At 44.8% G+C, this 18,813-nt stretch overlaps 1 protein-coding gene across 1 annotated transcript; it reads left to right on the top strand.

The window, feature by feature from the left end:
• Nucleotides 1–147: 147 nt before the first annotated feature.
• LOC109763000 (pre-mRNA-processing-splicing factor 8A) lies at nucleotides 148–11,292 on the top strand. The gene is made up of 13 exons (XM_020321873.4): nucleotides 148–543; nucleotides 1,477–1,600; nucleotides 1,698–1,790; nucleotides 1,907–2,297; nucleotides 2,588–3,077; nucleotides 3,169–6,965; nucleotides 7,050–7,156; nucleotides 7,250–7,504; nucleotides 7,613–8,248; nucleotides 8,336–8,533; nucleotides 8,628–8,906; nucleotides 10,500–10,742; nucleotides 10,847–11,292. The coding sequence occupies exons 1-13, from the start codon at nucleotides 272–274 to the stop codon at nucleotides 11,036–11,038; spliced, it is 7,077 nt and encodes a 2,358-aa protein (XP_020177462.1). The 5' UTR covers nucleotides 148–271; the 3' UTR covers nucleotides 11,039–11,292.
• Nucleotides 11,293–18,813: the final 7,521 nt, after the last annotated feature.

Here is an 18,813-nt window from a genome sequence, read left to right as displayed (position 1 = left end):
ATCATATGTATGCCAAATATGTTTTGAATTTAGATTTTTTTTTCTATCTTTTTCAACTTTAATGTTTATGGACGAGTCGAGATGCACCAAAACGCCGCCCTCCTCGAGGTTCTCTTATTTTACAAATTAGCCCATCTCCCTCTTGTTGGCCCTCCATTCTATTCCTCCCGACCCCACGGGAGGTCGAACCCGGAACCCCACCCGACTCACTCGAGACCTTAAACCCTAGCAGCAGCAGCAGCGGAGGCTGCCGCGTCCCTCATCGCCGCCGATGTGGAACGGCGCGCCGCCGCCGCCGCCGATGGCGGCCGCGCCTCCTCCTCCGGGCACGGTCGGCGCTGTTCCGGCCCCTCCCCCGCAGTCCGCCGCGCCGCCGCAGGCAGGCCAGCCGCTCACGCCGGCAGAGCTCGAGGCGCAGCTCGTGGAGAAGGCCCGCAAGTGGCACCAGCTCAACTCCAAGCGCTACGGCGACAAGCGCAAGTTCGGCTTTGTCGAGGCGCAGAAGGAGGACATGCCCCCCGAGCACGTGCGAAAAATCATCAGGTACAATGTCCAGGCCCGCGCCGCCCTCGGATGTTTCGGGCACCCTGTACTGCTCGTGGCTAGATTTTGGGTCCCTCGTGGCTCATCTCGCGCTGTAATGCCTATGATCTTAGGTTGTCCCGTACCCGTGCATAGCTTTGAACTAGTGGCATGGCTGTGATAGCAGTCTTGACTGAAGTTAGTGATGGCGCGATCATATAGTTTGATGTTACGCGTGGGTTTTTTGGTTATAACTGTGATTCGATAATGTTTAGGTTTGGATTTACCTGTGTTATTTTCTGCTCGGCATCATGTGTTTGTTGCTGATTTCTGCTTACGATTTGTGGTCACTGCAATTAGGCATAAGATTGTTGCCTTTGACTCTCTAGATCCTGGAAATTAGAATTCATGATATTTTTTATATTTTCATCCTCTAGTTATGGTGAACATTTATAATTTGCTAGTTGCTTCAACTCTAAATTCCAGGAGTCAGGATGATAGATATGTCGATTAGTTATGGTTTTCTTTTTTCAGTTTGCTAGTTGCTATAGCTCTTGGTCTGTGAAGCTTTGTAGCTGGGTCTAGTTGGCTTTCATGTGATCATAAGTTGCAGGGATATTAACTAGAGGTTTCTGGTTGCTTCAGGATGTGCTATGTAGTTAATCCCCTCCACCCTGGTCAATCTGTCTGTTCTGACTTCTGAGCATACTACTGAACAAATACATGGACACTCTTTCTGTTCTGAGCATATACATGGCCATTCTTTCTATGCTTAACACACACGCCACCAGAGATGCAAACCACGACCTGGAATGAGTTCATGATAACTTGAAGAATTGAGAGTTTGCACTTTGTCATATGCACAACACAATCAATTTTGAAGCCTTCTCGTGCCATAGATTGAAGATCTGCTTCTGTTTCAGTAAATTTATACATCATTGTTTTGTTGAGCAGGGACCATGGGGACATGTCTTCGAAGAAGTACAGGCATGACAAGCGTGTTTATCTTGGAGCACTCAAGTTTGTACCTCATGCCGTTTACAAACTACTGGAGAATATGCCGATGCCCTGGGAACAGGTACATCCTTTCGTTGTGTATTATATGAACATTAGTGTCTTCTTGTTGCCAAGACTACCTGTTCCATGGCCATATAATAATAGACTCTTGTTTTCAGGTTCGGGATGTTAAGATCTTGTACCATATCACCGGTGCCATAACCTTCGTAAATGAGATCCCGTGGGTAGTTGAGCCCATTTACCTGGCGCAGGTGATGATCTAGATTCATTCTTCTTCCATGTTCAACACTCCATTCTTTTTATTTTATATTTATTTTTCACCCTGTTACTTGCTAAAAATGTATCTCTTATAATGCGCTTTCCACAGTGGGGCTCAATGTGGATCATGATGCGAAGGGAGAAGAGAGATAGGCGGCATTTCAAAAGAATGCGCTTTCCTCCATTTGATGACGAGGAACCTCCACTGGATTATGCTGATAATTTGTTGGATGTTGAACCGTTGGAGGCTATACAATTGGAGTTGGACCCAGAGGAAGATGGAGCTGTGTATAAATGGTTTTATGATCACAAGCCTCTGGTGAAGACTAAGCTTATAAACGGCCCCAGTTACAGGAAATGGCATCTATCTCTTCCCATCATGGCAACACTCTATCGCCTGGCTGGTCAACTTTTGTCAGACTTGATTGACCGGAATTATTTCTATTTGTTTGACATGGAGTCTTTCTTTACTGCCAAAGCACTTAACATGTGTATCCCAGGTAATCATATTTGTCTTTTCTTTTCTAAGCTATGTTTGATGCATCAAGCTAAAAAATACTGCCACGGCAAGTCGACTAGCATAGTAGTTGTAGCTTTTGGTTGCTGGTTAAATCAAAATTTCTCCCACTTGGTATCTAACTATTGGCAAGGCTTTGTGAAAACATGAGCAACCAGAACTTGTATTTCCTGCAAATATATTTTCTTATGCTTTATCAAAACAGGAAAACATTTTCTTCTACATTGCAGGTTTTCTTATCATGCACTGATGTTAATTTTTCATTCTCATCAGGAGGTCCAAAATTTGAGCCACTCTACCGTGATATGGAGAAAGGGGATGAGGACTGGAATGAGTTTAATGATATCAACAAACTCATCATCCGTCAACCACTTCGGACTGAATACAGAATTGCGTTCCCACACTTGTACAATAACAGGCCAAGGAAAGTGAGACTTTGCATATATCATACTCCTATGATAATGTATATCAAGACAGAGGATCCAGATTTACCTGCATTTTACTATGATCCTCTGATAAATCCAATCACTTCAACCAGCAAGATTGATCGCTGTGAGAAGAAAGCAAGTGAAGAGGAAGATGAAGACGACTTTAGTCTTCCCGATGGAGTGGACCCTCTTTTGAAAGAAACTCCACTCTACACTGATACGACAGCTGCCGGCATTTCATTACTCTTTGCCCCAAAGCCTTTTAACATGAGATCTGGTAGAACACGCCGTGCTGAGGACATTCCTCTTGTATCTGAGTGGTTCAAAGAGCACTGGTGAGTACTGCAGTGAGTTTAACACTGTCTTCACATAGTTTCCTCTGTAGTATATTTTTTGCTCATGATTCCGTCGATATCTGTTTTGCAGCCCACCAGCATATCCAGTTAAAGTCCGGGTGAGCTACCAGAAGCTGCTGAAGTGCTATGTGCTCAATGAGCTACACCATAGGCCGCCTAAAGCACAGAAGAAGAAACATCTGTTCCGTTCTCTGCAAGCAACAAAGTTCTTTCAAACTACAGAGCTTGACTGGGCAGAAGCTGGGTTGCAAGTTTGCAAGCAGGGCTACAACATGCTAAACTTGTTGATTCACAGGAAGAATCTTAACTATCTTCATTTAGACTACAATTTCAACTTGAAGCCTGTGAAGACTCTCACAACAAAGGAGAGAAAGAAATCTCGTTTTGGAAATGCATTCCACTTGTGCCGTGAGATTTTGCGACTTACTAAGCTAGTTGTTGATGCAAACATCCAATTTCGCTTGGGAAATGTTGATGCCTTTCAGTTGGCCGATGGTTTGCAATACATATTCTCCCATGTTGGTCAGTTGACTGGTATGTACAGATACAAGTATCGTCTGATGCGGCAAATTAGGATGTGCAAAGATCTGAAACACTTGATATATTATCGTTTTAACACTGGTCCTGTTGGAAAAGGACCTGGCTGTGGATTTTGGGCTCCAATGTGGAGAGTGTGGCTGTTTTTCCTTCGTGGTATTGTACCGTTGCTTGAAAGGTGGTTAGGTAATTTGCTGGCCAGGCAGTTTGAAGGTCGCCATTCAAAAGGAGTTGCTAAAACAGTAACCAAGCAACGTGTTGAGTCACACTTCGACCTGGAGCTTCGAGCTGCAGTTATGCATGATGTCCTTGATGCTATGCCAGAGGGCATCAAGCAAAACAAGGCCCGGACTATACTACAGCATCTTAGTGAGGCATGGCGCTGCTGGAAGGCAAACATCCCCTGGAAGGTCCCTGGCCTGCCGGTTCCTATTGAAAATATGATACTTCGTTATGTGAAGTCCAAGGCTGATTGGTGGACAAATGTCGCTCACTACAACCGTGAGCGTATCCGGCGTGGTGCTACAGTTGACAAGACTGTCTGCCGCAAAAATCTTGGAAGGTTAACACGTCTGTGGCTGAAGGCAGAACAAGAGAGGCAGCACAATTACTTGAAAGATGGGCCATATGTGACACCTGAAGAGGCAGTTGCTATTTATACAACCACAGTTCATTGGCTCGAATCAAGAAAGTTCTCACCGATCCCTTTTCCTCCACTCTCATACAAGCATGATACCAAACTTCTTATACTGGCACTGGAAAGACTAAAAGAGTCTTATAGTGTGGCTGTAAGGTTAAATCAACTGCAAAGAGAGGAACTGGGTTTAATTGAACAAGCATATGATAATCCGCATGAAGCTTTGTCTAGGATAAAACGGCATCTTCTTACTCAGCGTGCTTTTAAGGAAGTTGGCATTGAGTTTATGGATCTGTATAGCTACTTGATCCCGGTATATGAAATTGAGCCTCTTGAGAAAATTACTGATGCATACCTTGACCAATACTTGTGGTATGAGGGGGACAAGCGCCACCTCTTCCCAAACTGGGTAAAGCCTGCTGATTCAGAGCCACCTCCTCTACTTGTTTACAAATGGTGCCAAGGTATAAACAATTTGCAGGACATATGGGACACGAGCGATGGGCAGTGTGTTGTGATGCTGCAGACAAAATTTGAGAAGTTCTTTGAAAAAATTGATCTGACTCTGTTGAACAGGCTTCTACGGTTGGTCCTGGACCATAACATTGCTGACTATGTCACTGCAAAGAACAATGTTGTGTTGTCTTATAAGGATATGAGTCACACAAATTCTTATGGTCTTATTCGAGGTCTTCAGTTTGCATCCTTTGTTGTGCAATACTACGGGTTGGTGCTGGATCTCCTGCTTCTTGGTTTAACTCGAGCTAGTGAGATTGCAGGGCCACCACAAATGCCAAATGAGTTCCTTACATATACTGACACAAAAGTTGAGACAAGGCATCCCATCAGGCTCTATTCTCGATATATTGACAAGGTGCATATAATGTTCCGATTCACTCATGAAGAGGCAAGGGATTTAATTCAACGTTACTTGACAGAGCATCCTGATCCTAACAATGAGAACATGGTCGGTTACAATAACAAGAAATGTTGGCCTAGGGATGCAAGAATGAGGCTCATGAAGCATGATGTAAATCTTGGAAGAAGTGTATTTTGGGATATGAAGAACCGCCTTCCAAGGAGCATTACTACATTAGAATGGGAGAATGGCTTCGTTTCTGTGTACAGCAAGGATAACCCAAACCTGCTCTTTAGCATGTCTGGGTTCGAGGTCCGTATTCTGCCAAAGATACGTATGACTCAGGAGGCATTCAGCAACACAAAAGATGGTGTATGGAATTTACAGAATGAGCAGACAAAGGAGAGGACAGCCATTGCATTTTTGAGGGTTGATGATGAACACATGAAAGTGTTTGAGAACCGTGTCAGGCAAATCCTTATGTCATCAGGGTCAACAACATTTACCAAGATAGTTAACAAGTGGAACACTGCTCTCATTGGCCTCATGACATATTTCCGTGAAGCCACTGTTCATACACAGGAACTATTGGATCTGCTTGTAAAATGTGAAAACAAAATCCAGACTCGTATAAAGATTGGCCTGAACTCAAAGATGCCTAGCAGGTTTCCACCAGTTATTTTTTATACACCGAAGGAAATTGGAGGTCTGGGCATGTTGTCAATGGGTCACATTTTGATACCACAGAGTGATCTCAGGTATAGCAAACAGACAGATGTTGGTGTGACGCATTTTCGAAGTGGTATGAGTCATGAAGAGGATCAGCTTATCCCTAACTTGTATCGCTACATCCAACCATGGGAGAGTGAGTTCATTGATTCACAGCGCGTGTGGGCTGAATATGCTTTGAAGAGGCAGGAAGCACAATCACAGAACAGACGCTTAACACTGGAGGATCTGGAAGATTCCTGGGATAGAGGTATACCTCGTATCAACACGCTTTTCCAAAAAGACCGCCACACTTTGGCATATGACAAAGGATGGAGGGTCAGAACAGACTTCAAGCAGTATCAAGTGCTGAAACAAAACCCATTCTGGTGGACACATCAGCGGCATGATGGAAAGCTATGGAACTTAAACAACTACAGAACTGACGTCATCCAAGCACTCGGAGGTGTGGAAGGTATCCTGGAACATACCTTATTTAAAGGAACATATTTCCCTACCTGGGAGGGTCTGTTCTGGGAGAAGGCTTCAGGTTTTGAGGAATCAATGAAGTACAAAAAACTGACAAATGCGCAGCGTTCTGGGCTTAACCAGATCCCCAATAGAAGATTTACCCTTTGGTGGTCACCAACCATTAATCGTGCAAATGTATATGTTGGTTTCCAGGTTCAGCTAGATCTGACAGGGATATTCATGCATGGTAAAATTCCGACCCTGAAAATCTCTCTGATCCAGATTTTCCGTGCACATCTTTGGCAGAAGGTCCATGAAAGTGTTGTTATGGATCTTTGCCAAGTTCTGGATCAGGAGTTGGATGCGTTGGAGATTGAGACAGTACAGAAAGAAACAATACATCCCAGGAAGAGTTACAAGATGAACAGTTCCTGTGCAGATGTCCTCCTTTTTGCTGCACACAGGTGGCAGATGTCTAAACCAAGCTTAGTTTCTGAGTCAAAGGATGTCTTCGATCAGAAAGCAAGTAACAAGTATTGGATTGATGTGCAATTACGATGGGGAGACTACGACTCACATGACATAGAACGTTACACAAGGGCTAAATTTATGGATTATACAACAGATAATATGTCCATCTACCCTTCTCCGACTGGTATGATTTTGAGTATCCATGAACTGCCAATTTCTTGCCTAGCATGAATCGTCTGTAGTTAATGTTGATTAATATTTCTTGCAGGGGTGATGATTGGACTTGATCTAGCATATAATCTGCACTCTGCTTTCGGTAACTGGTTCCCTGGGTCAAAGCCTCTCCTCCAGCAAGCAATGAACAAGATCATGAAGGTAATAATCATGTTAACTGTAACAAATATAGCTGCTGTTGGCATATCTCTCTTGTGGTAGATGTCTTATATAAATGCCGTGCTTTTTTTACAGTCAAATCCTGCCCTGTACGTGCTGAGGGAGCGAATAAGGAAGGGTCTCCAGTTGTATTCATCTGAACCCACTGAGCCATATCTGTCTTCACAGAACTATGGAGAGATATTCAGCAACCAAATCATATGGTTTGTGGATGACACAAATGTCTATCGTGTTACCATTCACAAAACCTTCGAGGGTAACCTGACCACCAAACCAATAAATGGTGCAATCTTTATTTTCAATCCAAGGACTGGTCAACTATTTCTGAAGGTTTGTTCCTTTTCTTTTGCTTTTAATTCTAGTTTTGCTGTAGTAATGGCATAACTGTGCCATATCACAATCTGGAAGACTTATATGAAAATGGATTATAATCTGCAGGTCATCCACACAAGTGTATGGGCAGGACAAAAGCGTCTAGGGCAGCTGGCTAAGTGGAAAACAGCTGAGGAGGTTGCTGCCTTAGTTCGATCTCTTCCTGTGGAAGAGCAGCCAAAGCAAATTATTGTGACAAGGAAGGGTATGTTGGATCCGTTGGAAGTCCATCTGCTTGACTTCCCTAACATTGTTATTAAGGGTAGTGAGTTGCAGCTGCCATTCCAAGCTTGCTTGAAGATTGAGAAATTCGGTGATCTTATTCTCAAGGCTACAGAACCTCAGATGGTTCTTTATAACATATACGATGATTGGCTGAAAAGTATCTCATCCTACACTGCATTCTCTCGTCTTGTGCTTATATTGCGAGCACTACATGTCAATAACGAGAAGGCTAAGATGTTACTGAAGCCTGACAAGACAATTGTTACGGAACCACATCATATCTGGCCAAGTTTGACTGATGAGCAGTGGCTCAAGGTCGAATGTGCGCTCAGGGATCTCATTCTTTCTGATTATGCAAAGAAAAACAACGTTAATACTTCTGCACTTACACAATCTGAGATTCGTGATATAATACTTGGTGCTGAAATAGCCCCACCATCACAGCAGAGGCAACAGATAGCTGAGATTGAGAAACAGGTAAAAAATTGTAATAGGCTTTGTTTCTAGTTTCTATGCATAGCTAATCATGTCAATTTTCTCACATGTATTTACTTGAATTTGCAGTCCCGAGAGACACCTCAGTTAAATGCAGTTACAACAAGGACAACCAATGTGCATGGCGATGAACTCATTATCACGACAACCAGTCCATACGAGCAAGCAGCATTTGCATCGAAAACAGACTGGCGTGTCAGGGCCATCTCTGCTACAAACTTATATCTCCGTGTCAACCACATTTATGTTAACTCAGATGATATAAAGGCCAGTACAGCAACCTCTCTCTCCTCGATTTACCCATAGAATTCCCAACTAATGACTGCTGAATGCTTACTGACCGTGTGTATTCTGTGTACAGGAGACTGGCTATACTTACATCATGCCCAAGAATATATTGAAGAAGTTCATATGCATATCAGATCTACGGACACAGGTTGCAGGTTTCCTGTATGGACTGAGTCCACAGGATAATCCCCAAGTCAAGGAGATTAGATGCATATCCATTCCCCCACAGCATGGAACTCACCAGATGGTGACTCTCCCAGCGAATCTACCAGAGCATGAGTTCCTCGCGGACTTGGAGCCATTGGGATGGATGCATACCCAGCCGAATGAAGCTCCTCAGCTATCGCCTCAGGTTTGTTTCCTACAATTTCTACCTTGAAATCCAACTGTATGATTCTTATCTGGAATGGAATAGCTGAATATCAGATATGTTGTGTCCACTGTCTCTATCTATGGAATCTCATCCGTAATCCATATAAGAACAATAAGAACTTAAATTCTCCTCTGACACAAAATGCTTGCTTACTAAGCCTTTTGTCCCAAACAAGTTGGGGTAGGCTAGATATGAAACCATTTCACGAGGACTTCCCAGGAGGTCACCCATCCTAGTACTACTCTCGCCCAAATGGGTTTCATACCCAAAGGACTGGCTAGTTTTTACGTTGGCTCGCCAAGCCTATCACAACCCTTAGATATGAAACCCTTTCACGAGGACTTCCCAGGAGGTCACCCATCCTAGTACTACTCTCACTCAAATGGGTTTCACCCATCCTCTGACACAAAATACGATACAAAATTTGTTTACATACAACACAAAATTTAACCTTCTGTACCCATGTTGCACAATACATACACATGTACTAGGCTGAGACCCTACACATTGCTGCAGGATATTTGTTTACAACTTTAGATGTGAATTAGACTGAAGAGAATAATTATTGTTGCCAAAAATTTCGTGCACACTAACTTCTTCTTCCCAACAAAGCAGGTTCAAGAAAATTACAGTGCCATCTATTCTCGTGACCACCGATAGCCTTATTTATGGATATATCCTGAAAGAAACAACTTCACCAAAATTACATTGCTATGCAATTAATTAATAACACAACTTAAATAAACAGTAGTATTATGCAATTAACACACAACTTAAAGAAAGAGAAGTAGTTCCATATGATCAACGGCATCAACAGATTCAAACACAAATGTAACTAAATGGTTATTCATCTGTATCTTATCTTCGAGAAAAGGGGCTCCTCCGCGGCACAGGGATGCGAGTGGACAGACGCAGGCCAAACTCGCTTGGCTGGAGCAGCAAATGGATGTACCTAGAATAGGATGAATTAGCTAAGGGGCAATTTAAATCTTGAAGTTGTGCATATGAGTATAGAGCCAACACTACGCATTCATAATTTAATTGATTTAGCTAGTACATATACCTCATCTAGCAAGGTCATCTAGGGTCAATCATGCATTACATCGGTGAGTGGATGGACAGATGGACTTCCTTCATAGGCTACCAAAGCGATATGTTGGGGACTAATCAATGGGAAGTGTACCAAGTGGATGGGTTTAGATTAATTAGTGGGAGTGGTAAACTGAAATGGTGTTGGGGGCCAGCTGCTTAAAAAAGGGATGTACATATTTTGTTAAACATGCAACCAGATGGCTAGAATTTATGGGTGATTTGGAACACTATTATAGCAGCAAATAGCTTTCTTGCACATTTTATAATAGTGAGTTTGTTATTCTCCTTGAAAGTTTCAGTCCTAAATTGTTGGTTCTGTTGTTGGCACATTCAATAGTATATTCCTTTATTGCGTGTGATCCAGTCTCTCACTACTGAACTGTATTCTGTTGTTTCTTGCACATTCTTTAATGGAGAGCCTCTTTAGCGCATGATCCAGAGTCTCAAATACTGAACTGTTCGTTCTGTTGTGCCTTGCAGGACTTGACATCGCATGCTAAGATTTTGGAGAACAACAAGCAGTGGGATGGTGAGAAGTGCATCATTTTGACATGCAGCTTCACCCCAGGATCGTGCTCACTGACCGCATACAAATTGACACCAAGCGGTTATGAGTGGGGCCGTAGCAACAAGGACAATGGGAGCAACCCACATGGTTATCTCCCAACTCACTACGAGAAGGTCCAGATGCTTCTCAGTGACCGCTTCCTCGGGTTCTACATGGTACACACTCATCTTAGCAAGCCCATATTCTGAAGCAATTGTTCTACGGAACCAGCCACCTTTGAAATTTGAAATATTATTCACTACACGTTTGTCTCCACCAGGTTCCGGACAACGCGCCCTGGAACTACAACTTCATGGGAGTCAAGCACGACCCATTGATGAAGTACAGCATGAAGCTGGGGACGCCCCGAGACTTCTACCACGAGGACCACAGGCCGACACACTTCCTGGAGTTCAGCAACATCGAGGAGGGTGAGGTTGCTGAGGGGGACAGGGAGGACACCTTCTCGTAGGCACCGTAGCACGCCTTACGCCGAATTTTGTTAGCACATCAAAACTAGCTATTAACTCTGCGCAGTTTTGAAATAGAGACATTTGTAACCTGCAAACTTTGACTTGATATGTAGTAGTATGATGTTTGTCTGCCCCTTGAGATGCTATAACTTCTGTTGTAAGCCTGCTCTTCAAGCTGGGTAATGTACAGTGTACACGCATCATAACAGTGAATATTTTGCTTAGTGGCTTATGTAGTTTTTTATGTACTTCACTCCGAATGGTATCTCCCAAACGCTGTGATATACTCTTAAATTTCGATATATGAGACCGTGGCTGATGAGCAAACAATGACGTCTGATGATCATTGCATCATACGCCACATATTGAATCGCTGGGGTTACCGTTTGTTTGTGGCGCTCTGGTCATAAAGGCTGGAAATATAAAGAAACACTGAATTTATACAAAGTGAAAAACTGTTACCCATATCTTGCTGTTTGGATTTTGAGCTTAAAATGACCATACCACCAATAGATATTGGCACACCCATTGACCACAACTTGTGGCTGCACACCAAATTTTTGGCTAGCTCAGCCCAACCTTTGTCCACCCGTGCACAAACATTGACAAACCAAATCCTCTCCGTTATTTTCTCTTCTGGAACTGAATCAGGGGCATGGGACAAGTGAATGATTCAATCATAAAATCTTGCTGGCAAGGATCTGGTGCCATCCAAAATTAGTCTACCGTCATTCTCTTTCTCCTTTATAGCCAATCAGAGCACACAAAAGGGATTCCTCTTTGCTTGGAGACAGCCCCTCCAGTCCTCCTTGTCTTCACGGATCTCGCCAAGAGAGCCTTCAGGACAGAGGCTTCCTCACAGAGCAGTGAGCTGCCTTCGTTCGCCAACGCTGCGCCAAGCTTCGCCGATCAGCATTCAGACGACGCACCGGCGACGTCGATGCGGCGTAAGTCATTCTTCACCGGGCGCTCGGTGGAAGTCCCTCTCAGCAAACTACCTACCTACTACTGTACATTGGCATGCTATATCGCCACAGCGCGCCCTCCTTCCTGAAAAGGCAAGATTTCCGGAAGATCACGATCCAGAATGCTGCTTGCTGCGTTACGCGCCTACCCAGGTTGATCTCGCCCGTTCTCCTCCCCATGGAGCCTTTCGGAAAGCAGTAAAGCTGCGTCGCCTTTCCCGATCCAATTTGCTCCTATATTATGATGTCAGCTCGTGCGCCCCTGGGCTCTTTATTTCCTTTCCCAGACAAAAACGCTCGCTTTTCACTGTCCCATGATAGTTTTGCCGGGCGAAAGAAGCACACGCTCGTGGCAATAATATCCGCAATATGTGCTCCTGTAATTGGGCATCATCAGGGACCGGGGCAGCGTCGAAAAGGAAAATGGAAAGCTTGCCCCGTCTGCTGGCCTCTCCGCGAGCAGCCGGAAGTGGCATCACGTCCATGTCGGCCGTATCCGGAGAGCCAAGGGCAGAGTCCGGTTCTCTGGTTTGGGGGCCTTGCTGCTCCGTTTGGAAGATGAAGGATTGGTACTGCTACGAATGATGGCTCTCTTCTGCTCGGATCTGCCCAAAGATCGCTCCACCGAAATGCGAAATCGCGCACGTACCGCTGTTTCCCAACCGTCCTGCCACGGCTACTGCTCGGCTGCACCGGACCTGTGTTGAGCTCTGCTGCCCCCCACCGGCCCACTTAACCAGCAACATAAAGTGGTCACCATCCAATTCATGTCTGTTATTACTGTCTGAAAGTTCCAGTCCTAAATTGTTGATTCGTAAGATTCTGAAAATACACGAATGGGGATTAAATAAAGGATTACAAAGTTGCGCCATCTTGAATGGATTGAACACCACATTAATTTTCACCAGAGATTTGACTAAAGACAAAACCCACAAATATTGTTTGATTACATACTTAGAAATCTTCCCAGATGCTGGACCGAATGGAAATGTATATCTGCGAAGGGAGGCTTCTTTGGATCAGAGGAACTTGTAAATGTAAAATAGGACATATACGTGAATGATCTGTCATGTATGAAACTTCTAGGTGACTGTTTGCAGAAAATAAACACATGCATATTTCAAATTTATAGGAAATTGTTCACCCTTGTCAAATTCTACGAGCGATTTTTTTAAATAAAATAAAGTCAAACAACTCACAGCGGCGCAAATTCAGTATATACGATTGAAGTGAACATTCAACTTATAGCGCCGCAAATTCAGTTATGTAAAATTGGTAAAATAAAAAGAAGGGAACATGACACCACAACTCTATTTTATTTTCCATTTGAGCAATTTTAGAATCTGGTGAATTGAAGAGCTTCTAAGAATCGAAATCCTTTTGTATTCCTTCGTAGAAAACCTATTTTCCAAACCACTCAGAAGAGTTGCATGTGTATTCATTAGTAAGAAAGAAGGTGATACAACACTTAAGAAAACAAGACCCATACAACGCCTTAGAGTCATGGCAGACATAAAAAACTAAAAAGGACATAAGGAGCGACAACTCGAAAGTCGACCACCCGTGAGAGAATCTCTAGCAGACCTCGTATAATGCCCCGACCCGCAATATAACCGCCAAAATACGGGTCCGCGCGAAAAATGCTGCCCGATTAGACCCTGCAAACGCGTCAGATCCGTAAAAATTTTTGCAGGGCGCGGCAAAATTCCCACCCCAACCCGCAAAAACGCGGGTTCTCCCCCTCGCCCTGTCGGTGCCCTGTATATAATGGTAGCGGTTGGTGGTGGTGGTGGTGTGTGGGGGGGGGGGGGGCATTTCAGCCCGCGCTTTTCCCCACCCACCGGCCGCCTGGCCGCCGCCTACGATTCCGGCCATACGAGCTGTCGGGATCACGCCTGCAGGCCGCCGCACGCCCGAGATTGTCCTCCACCACTTCCTCGTACCGTGGCCGGTCGGAAAGTTGCAGATCAGGGTTGGTTGTCCCGGCTGCCGGATTTGGCGGTTCCGGCCACCGGTGGCTGCGCCAAGCCATGGATTGGTCAGGGAGCACCCGCACAGCCCCGGCAAAGCCCCAGAGCCGCATGCAGGTACTGGTTCGTCCTCTAGCCGCCGCCGTCGGTTTGCCGGCAAGGGCTCGGCCGACCATCGCCCGGGCTCGGCGCTCACGCAGCGGCTCGCCGGTGCCGCTCATACAGTGCGACGACTGCACGCAGACAGTACTGCGGCTAACATCTAGCACTCCGAAACACCCCGGATGGGTATTCTTCAAATGCGAAAACGACGAGGTATGTTCTTGTTTTCATTTGGCTTTGTCAACCTATTCCATTCAATTTCGATAGCTTATCTAGATGGTCATGTGTGTAGGAAGATGGATGCTCATTTTGGTTTTGGGAAGAAAAATACATCGACTTATTGATAGAAAGAAACTTAATAGATGTTCGTGCACTCGTTGCTAGAATTGAGGCTAATGATGCGGCTACATGTGCAATTAGAGAAGAAACTAGAGGGGAAGCAACGTCTACTTCTTTAGAGTCAAAGAAGAAGAATGAAGAATGCAAGATCAAGAATCCGCAGATCAACAATGGATGCATGGAGAAGATGTTGGTCCAACTAGTAGGAGCAGTTATGGAAGTTGGATATCTTCTAAAATGCCTAATTGTGGTTCTTGTTTTTTTGGTCTTACTATTCTAGCAAAGATTTGGTGAATTATGATGTATCCAATGCCCTTGTAGAAAATAAAGAAGCAAAGAAATATGTTTTCATGCACAAAATTGCAATGCAAATGACGGATTTACGGGCCGGCGAGGGTGGCGGCCGAGCAGACCCTACAAAGCGGACCCGCCAAAAAGGATATTCGCAGAATATCTACGAATATCCTTTTTTAGGGTCCGCTTTGCGGGGTCTGCTCAGCCGCCGCCCTCGCTGGCCCGTACATCCGTTTTTCCGTGAACTGTATACGCATTTTGCGGGTCGGCATTATACGGGTCTGTTAGAGATGCTCTGAGTAGAAGACAACCAAACCCAACATAGACTAGAGCAAAAGGCACACCACAAGGCATGTAACTGCAAAACAAGGCGACCCACACTCAACTACCAAGACGACAAGGGCAACTGAAACACAAACATCGCATGGGAAAATCTGCCACAAGCCTTGAGCCACACCACTTGCACAAGCATAGAAGCAACATCACCAAGCGACCAGGCCAACTGTCCAATGCGTCGCCACCCAAGCCATAGAAGAGGAGCCATAGGGAGCCGGAGACCCATCCCTAAGCAACACTTGAACACACGACGAGTCAACCACAAATCACCAAATGGCCACAACCAAAACCACCCACCAGTTGGAGAGGTGAGCCTGAGACGCATCCCTAAGCAACACTAGAACAAACGACGAGTCAACAAAAAATCACCACATGGCCACAACCAAAACCACCCACCAGTTGGAGAGGGGAGTCGGAGATGCATCTCAGATCATCACTCAAACACACGAGTTGCCAGCAACAAACCACCACGCACGACCACAACAAAAGCCACTCATTGGATTGAGATGAGTTGACATGAGGCAGATGCACCATATACGGCGAAGACGACCAGAGGGACACACAAAGCAAGCAAAACCACACAACCAAGGTGACCACCATCCAACCGAACAGAGTTGGGGAACATCCAAGAGGAGAGGATTAGCCCTGACAAGGAGGAGGTGAATGACAGGGACAAAAGGAAGCGATGCATGATAACATAGAAGATGTAGGGGAACATACTATGCAATAATTTTTTTATTGCTATAGGATCATGCCAGGATCACTATGAAGATGGCAAGATAGATCCAATCTCACCAACAAGAATGCAACAGAGAGGAATAAGATGTTGGTGACGATCTGCCGATTCCTGCATCTAGGTTATACCTCCCAGCCACATAATATCTCCACCGATCGAGAGTCAAAGTAAACGACCCCTCCGCATATCCACGCATATCAAAGTATTAGTTCGGCAACACTTCATTGCCCAGGACAAAGAACTACCGGAGAACTAGAGGGAGGAGCAGCCTTGCGGCATACCAGTCAAAACTAGGAGAGAGAGATATGGTGCATGGCAGGGGTGCAGCCCCTAGGGCTTGTCCGCGAAGGGGATGGGTGAGCCGCTCCTCTATATTTATAGGTGGCCAGGAGGGGGTGTGTCTTGGATGAGGGGCATCCCCCAAAGGGGTCGACCGACCTAGGGAGAAGAGTCCTCTTAGGAATCCTTTTCCCACTACGCACCACATGCCTTGCCCCCCAAGCAAGGGGGAGGCACTACGGGGCCCAATAGGGCCCATGTGGCGCTGCCCCTTGGGCCAGTTCCCACTAGGACCGTTCGGAATATTTCACAAGCTTCTGGAACCCAAACGCCCTCGGACACTCCTAGTGTGCTCTCAAATCCATCCAGAACCATCCAAAACTCTCCCAGTGTCCTTCTCTCATTCTTCTGCGATCTCCTAGTTCTCTAACAAACCAGTAGTTGTTAAGGGTATGACCCCGCAGGTTTGATAATATGTGGACTTGACCCGAAACACCTTCTGGTCAATAATTAACAGGGGGATATGGACACCCATGTTAATTCCCACACGAATATCTTTATTGAGTGAACCTTTTGTTTTGGCATACACTTCCCTTTATTCGTAATACGTTGCAAAACCCGAGGTGAGACTTTTATCGATATAATACTAAGTTATCCTCGATATCAATTTTCTTCTCTTTTCTCATTCTGGTATCCCTGTAATCACTATCAGCTTGTGTCTGGCTAGATGACGATGGATACCATAATACCAAGTGGGATCGAAGAGTATCTCTCCATCGTCGGAGGAATAAACCTAGTCTTGAATCAACAAGAACGTCGACATACTTTTCCAGTGTACCTATAAGCTACCTTTATGATCTATCAGTTACGGGAAATGTTTGGCAATCCCAAAGTAACCATCTGATATGAAGGCCTACGACATTCTCATGGTTTGAGGATGCGAGTAAACATTAACATATAAAATGATAATGCCGACAACTAAGTGACGATGGGATCTCATAGTATGTCATAAGTACAGGGTCTATCTAACACCATTTTTTGCTAATAATGTATTTCCATTATTTCTAGCATCCTTGTTACTTTAACAATGCCCATGATCAGGAAAACAAGATCATCAGCAATACATGAACTAGTCTTAGAGGCGAGACTAAAGATCTAATTGGTGTTTATGTTTCCAGCCATGTAAGTGAGTTTTCCTCTGAATCTCTCATTCAAGAATCATTGGAATTATAACACATAAATATAAACATTAATTACAAACATAAAACAATGCTTTATTATTGCTGAAAGTGTAACTAATCCCCGGCGTTTTGGTAATTCATAACAACATATAGCTCATTGAACTAATATCCATTCAAGTTCAATATTTCACAAAGGTCAATGAATGGCATGGCATGGACTAGGAATGTGGACCCCTCAAAATGCTAAGGACACATGTTGGCAAAAGCTCAAGACTCTTCATTTATATTTTAGTGATCCAAGATCGCATTGAGTCCATAGGAAAGCCAATACTATTAAAAGGGGATGAGGTGTTGCGTAATGGTCTACTTGCTCAAAGTGCTTAGTGATATTGCTCCAAAGCCGTCAACCACATTCTCATTCCAAATATGTCCAAAACCCAAAGTCAAACTCGGCCCCACCGATTCTTTCTATCCGGCGCCACCGAGCTCATTTGACATAGGCACTGCCAGAAACCCTAACACTTCGTCACACCAAATACGGATCTCGGTCTCACCGAGATGGCCTTGCAAACTCTCTGTTGCCTGTTGCAACTATTTCGGTCTCACCGAAATGTGCGATCGGTCCATCGAGTTAGCTTGACATCCTCTGTGTTGCCTTATTGCTTCACTTCGGTATAACCTAGTTGATGCAATCGGTGCCACTGAGTTGATGTTTGCCCTAAGCCCTAGCATATCGGTCCCACCGAGTTGTTCCAGTCGGTCCCACCGAGATTCCCAACGTTCACATTTTGAACTAAATCAGTCTCACTGAGTTCTTCTATTCGGTCTAACCGAGTTGGGTCAAATGTGTGTACGGTTGGATTTTGTGTGGAGGCTATATATACCCCTCCACCCCCTTCTCCATTTGTGAGAGAGCCATCAGAACGTGCCTACACTTCCAATACTCATTTTCTGAGAGAGAACCACCTACTCATGTGTTGAGACCAAGATATTCCAATCCTACCACAAGAATCTTGATCTCTAGCCTTCCCCAAGTTGCTTTCCACTCAAATCATCTTTCCACCATACCCAAATCTGTGAGAGAGAGTTGAGTGTTGGGGAGACTATCATTTGAAGCACAAGAGCAAGGAGTTCATCATCAACACACCATCTATTACCTTTTGGAGAGTGGTGTCTCCTAGATTGGTTAGGTGTCGCTTGGGAGCCTCCGACAAGATTGTGGAGTTGAACCAAGAAGTTTGTAAGGGCAAGGAGATTGCCTACTTCGTGAAGATCTACCTGAGTGAGGCAAGTCCTTCGTGGGCGATGGCCATGGTGGGATAGACAAGGTTGCTTCTTTGTGGCCCCTTCGTGGGTGGAGCCCGCTGTGGACTCGCGCAACCATTACCCTTTGTGGGTTGAAGTATCCATCAACGTGGATGTACGATAGCACCACCTATAGGAACCACGCCAAAAATCTCCGTGTCATCATTGCGTTTCCACTCTCCAAACCCTTCCCTTTACCTTCATATGCAATGTTTTACTTTCCGCTGCTACACTCTTAGAATTGCATGTGTAGGTTGATTGCTTGAC

Source organism: Aegilops tauschii, chromosome 5 (assembly GCF_002575655.3).
Source record: "Aegilops tauschii subsp. strangulata cultivar AL8/78 chromosome 5, Aet v6.0, whole genome shotgun sequence".
NCBI lineage: Eukaryota > Viridiplantae > Streptophyta > Magnoliopsida > Poales > Poaceae > Aegilops > Aegilops tauschii.
This window is presented reverse-complemented; position numbering and strand designations above follow the sequence as displayed.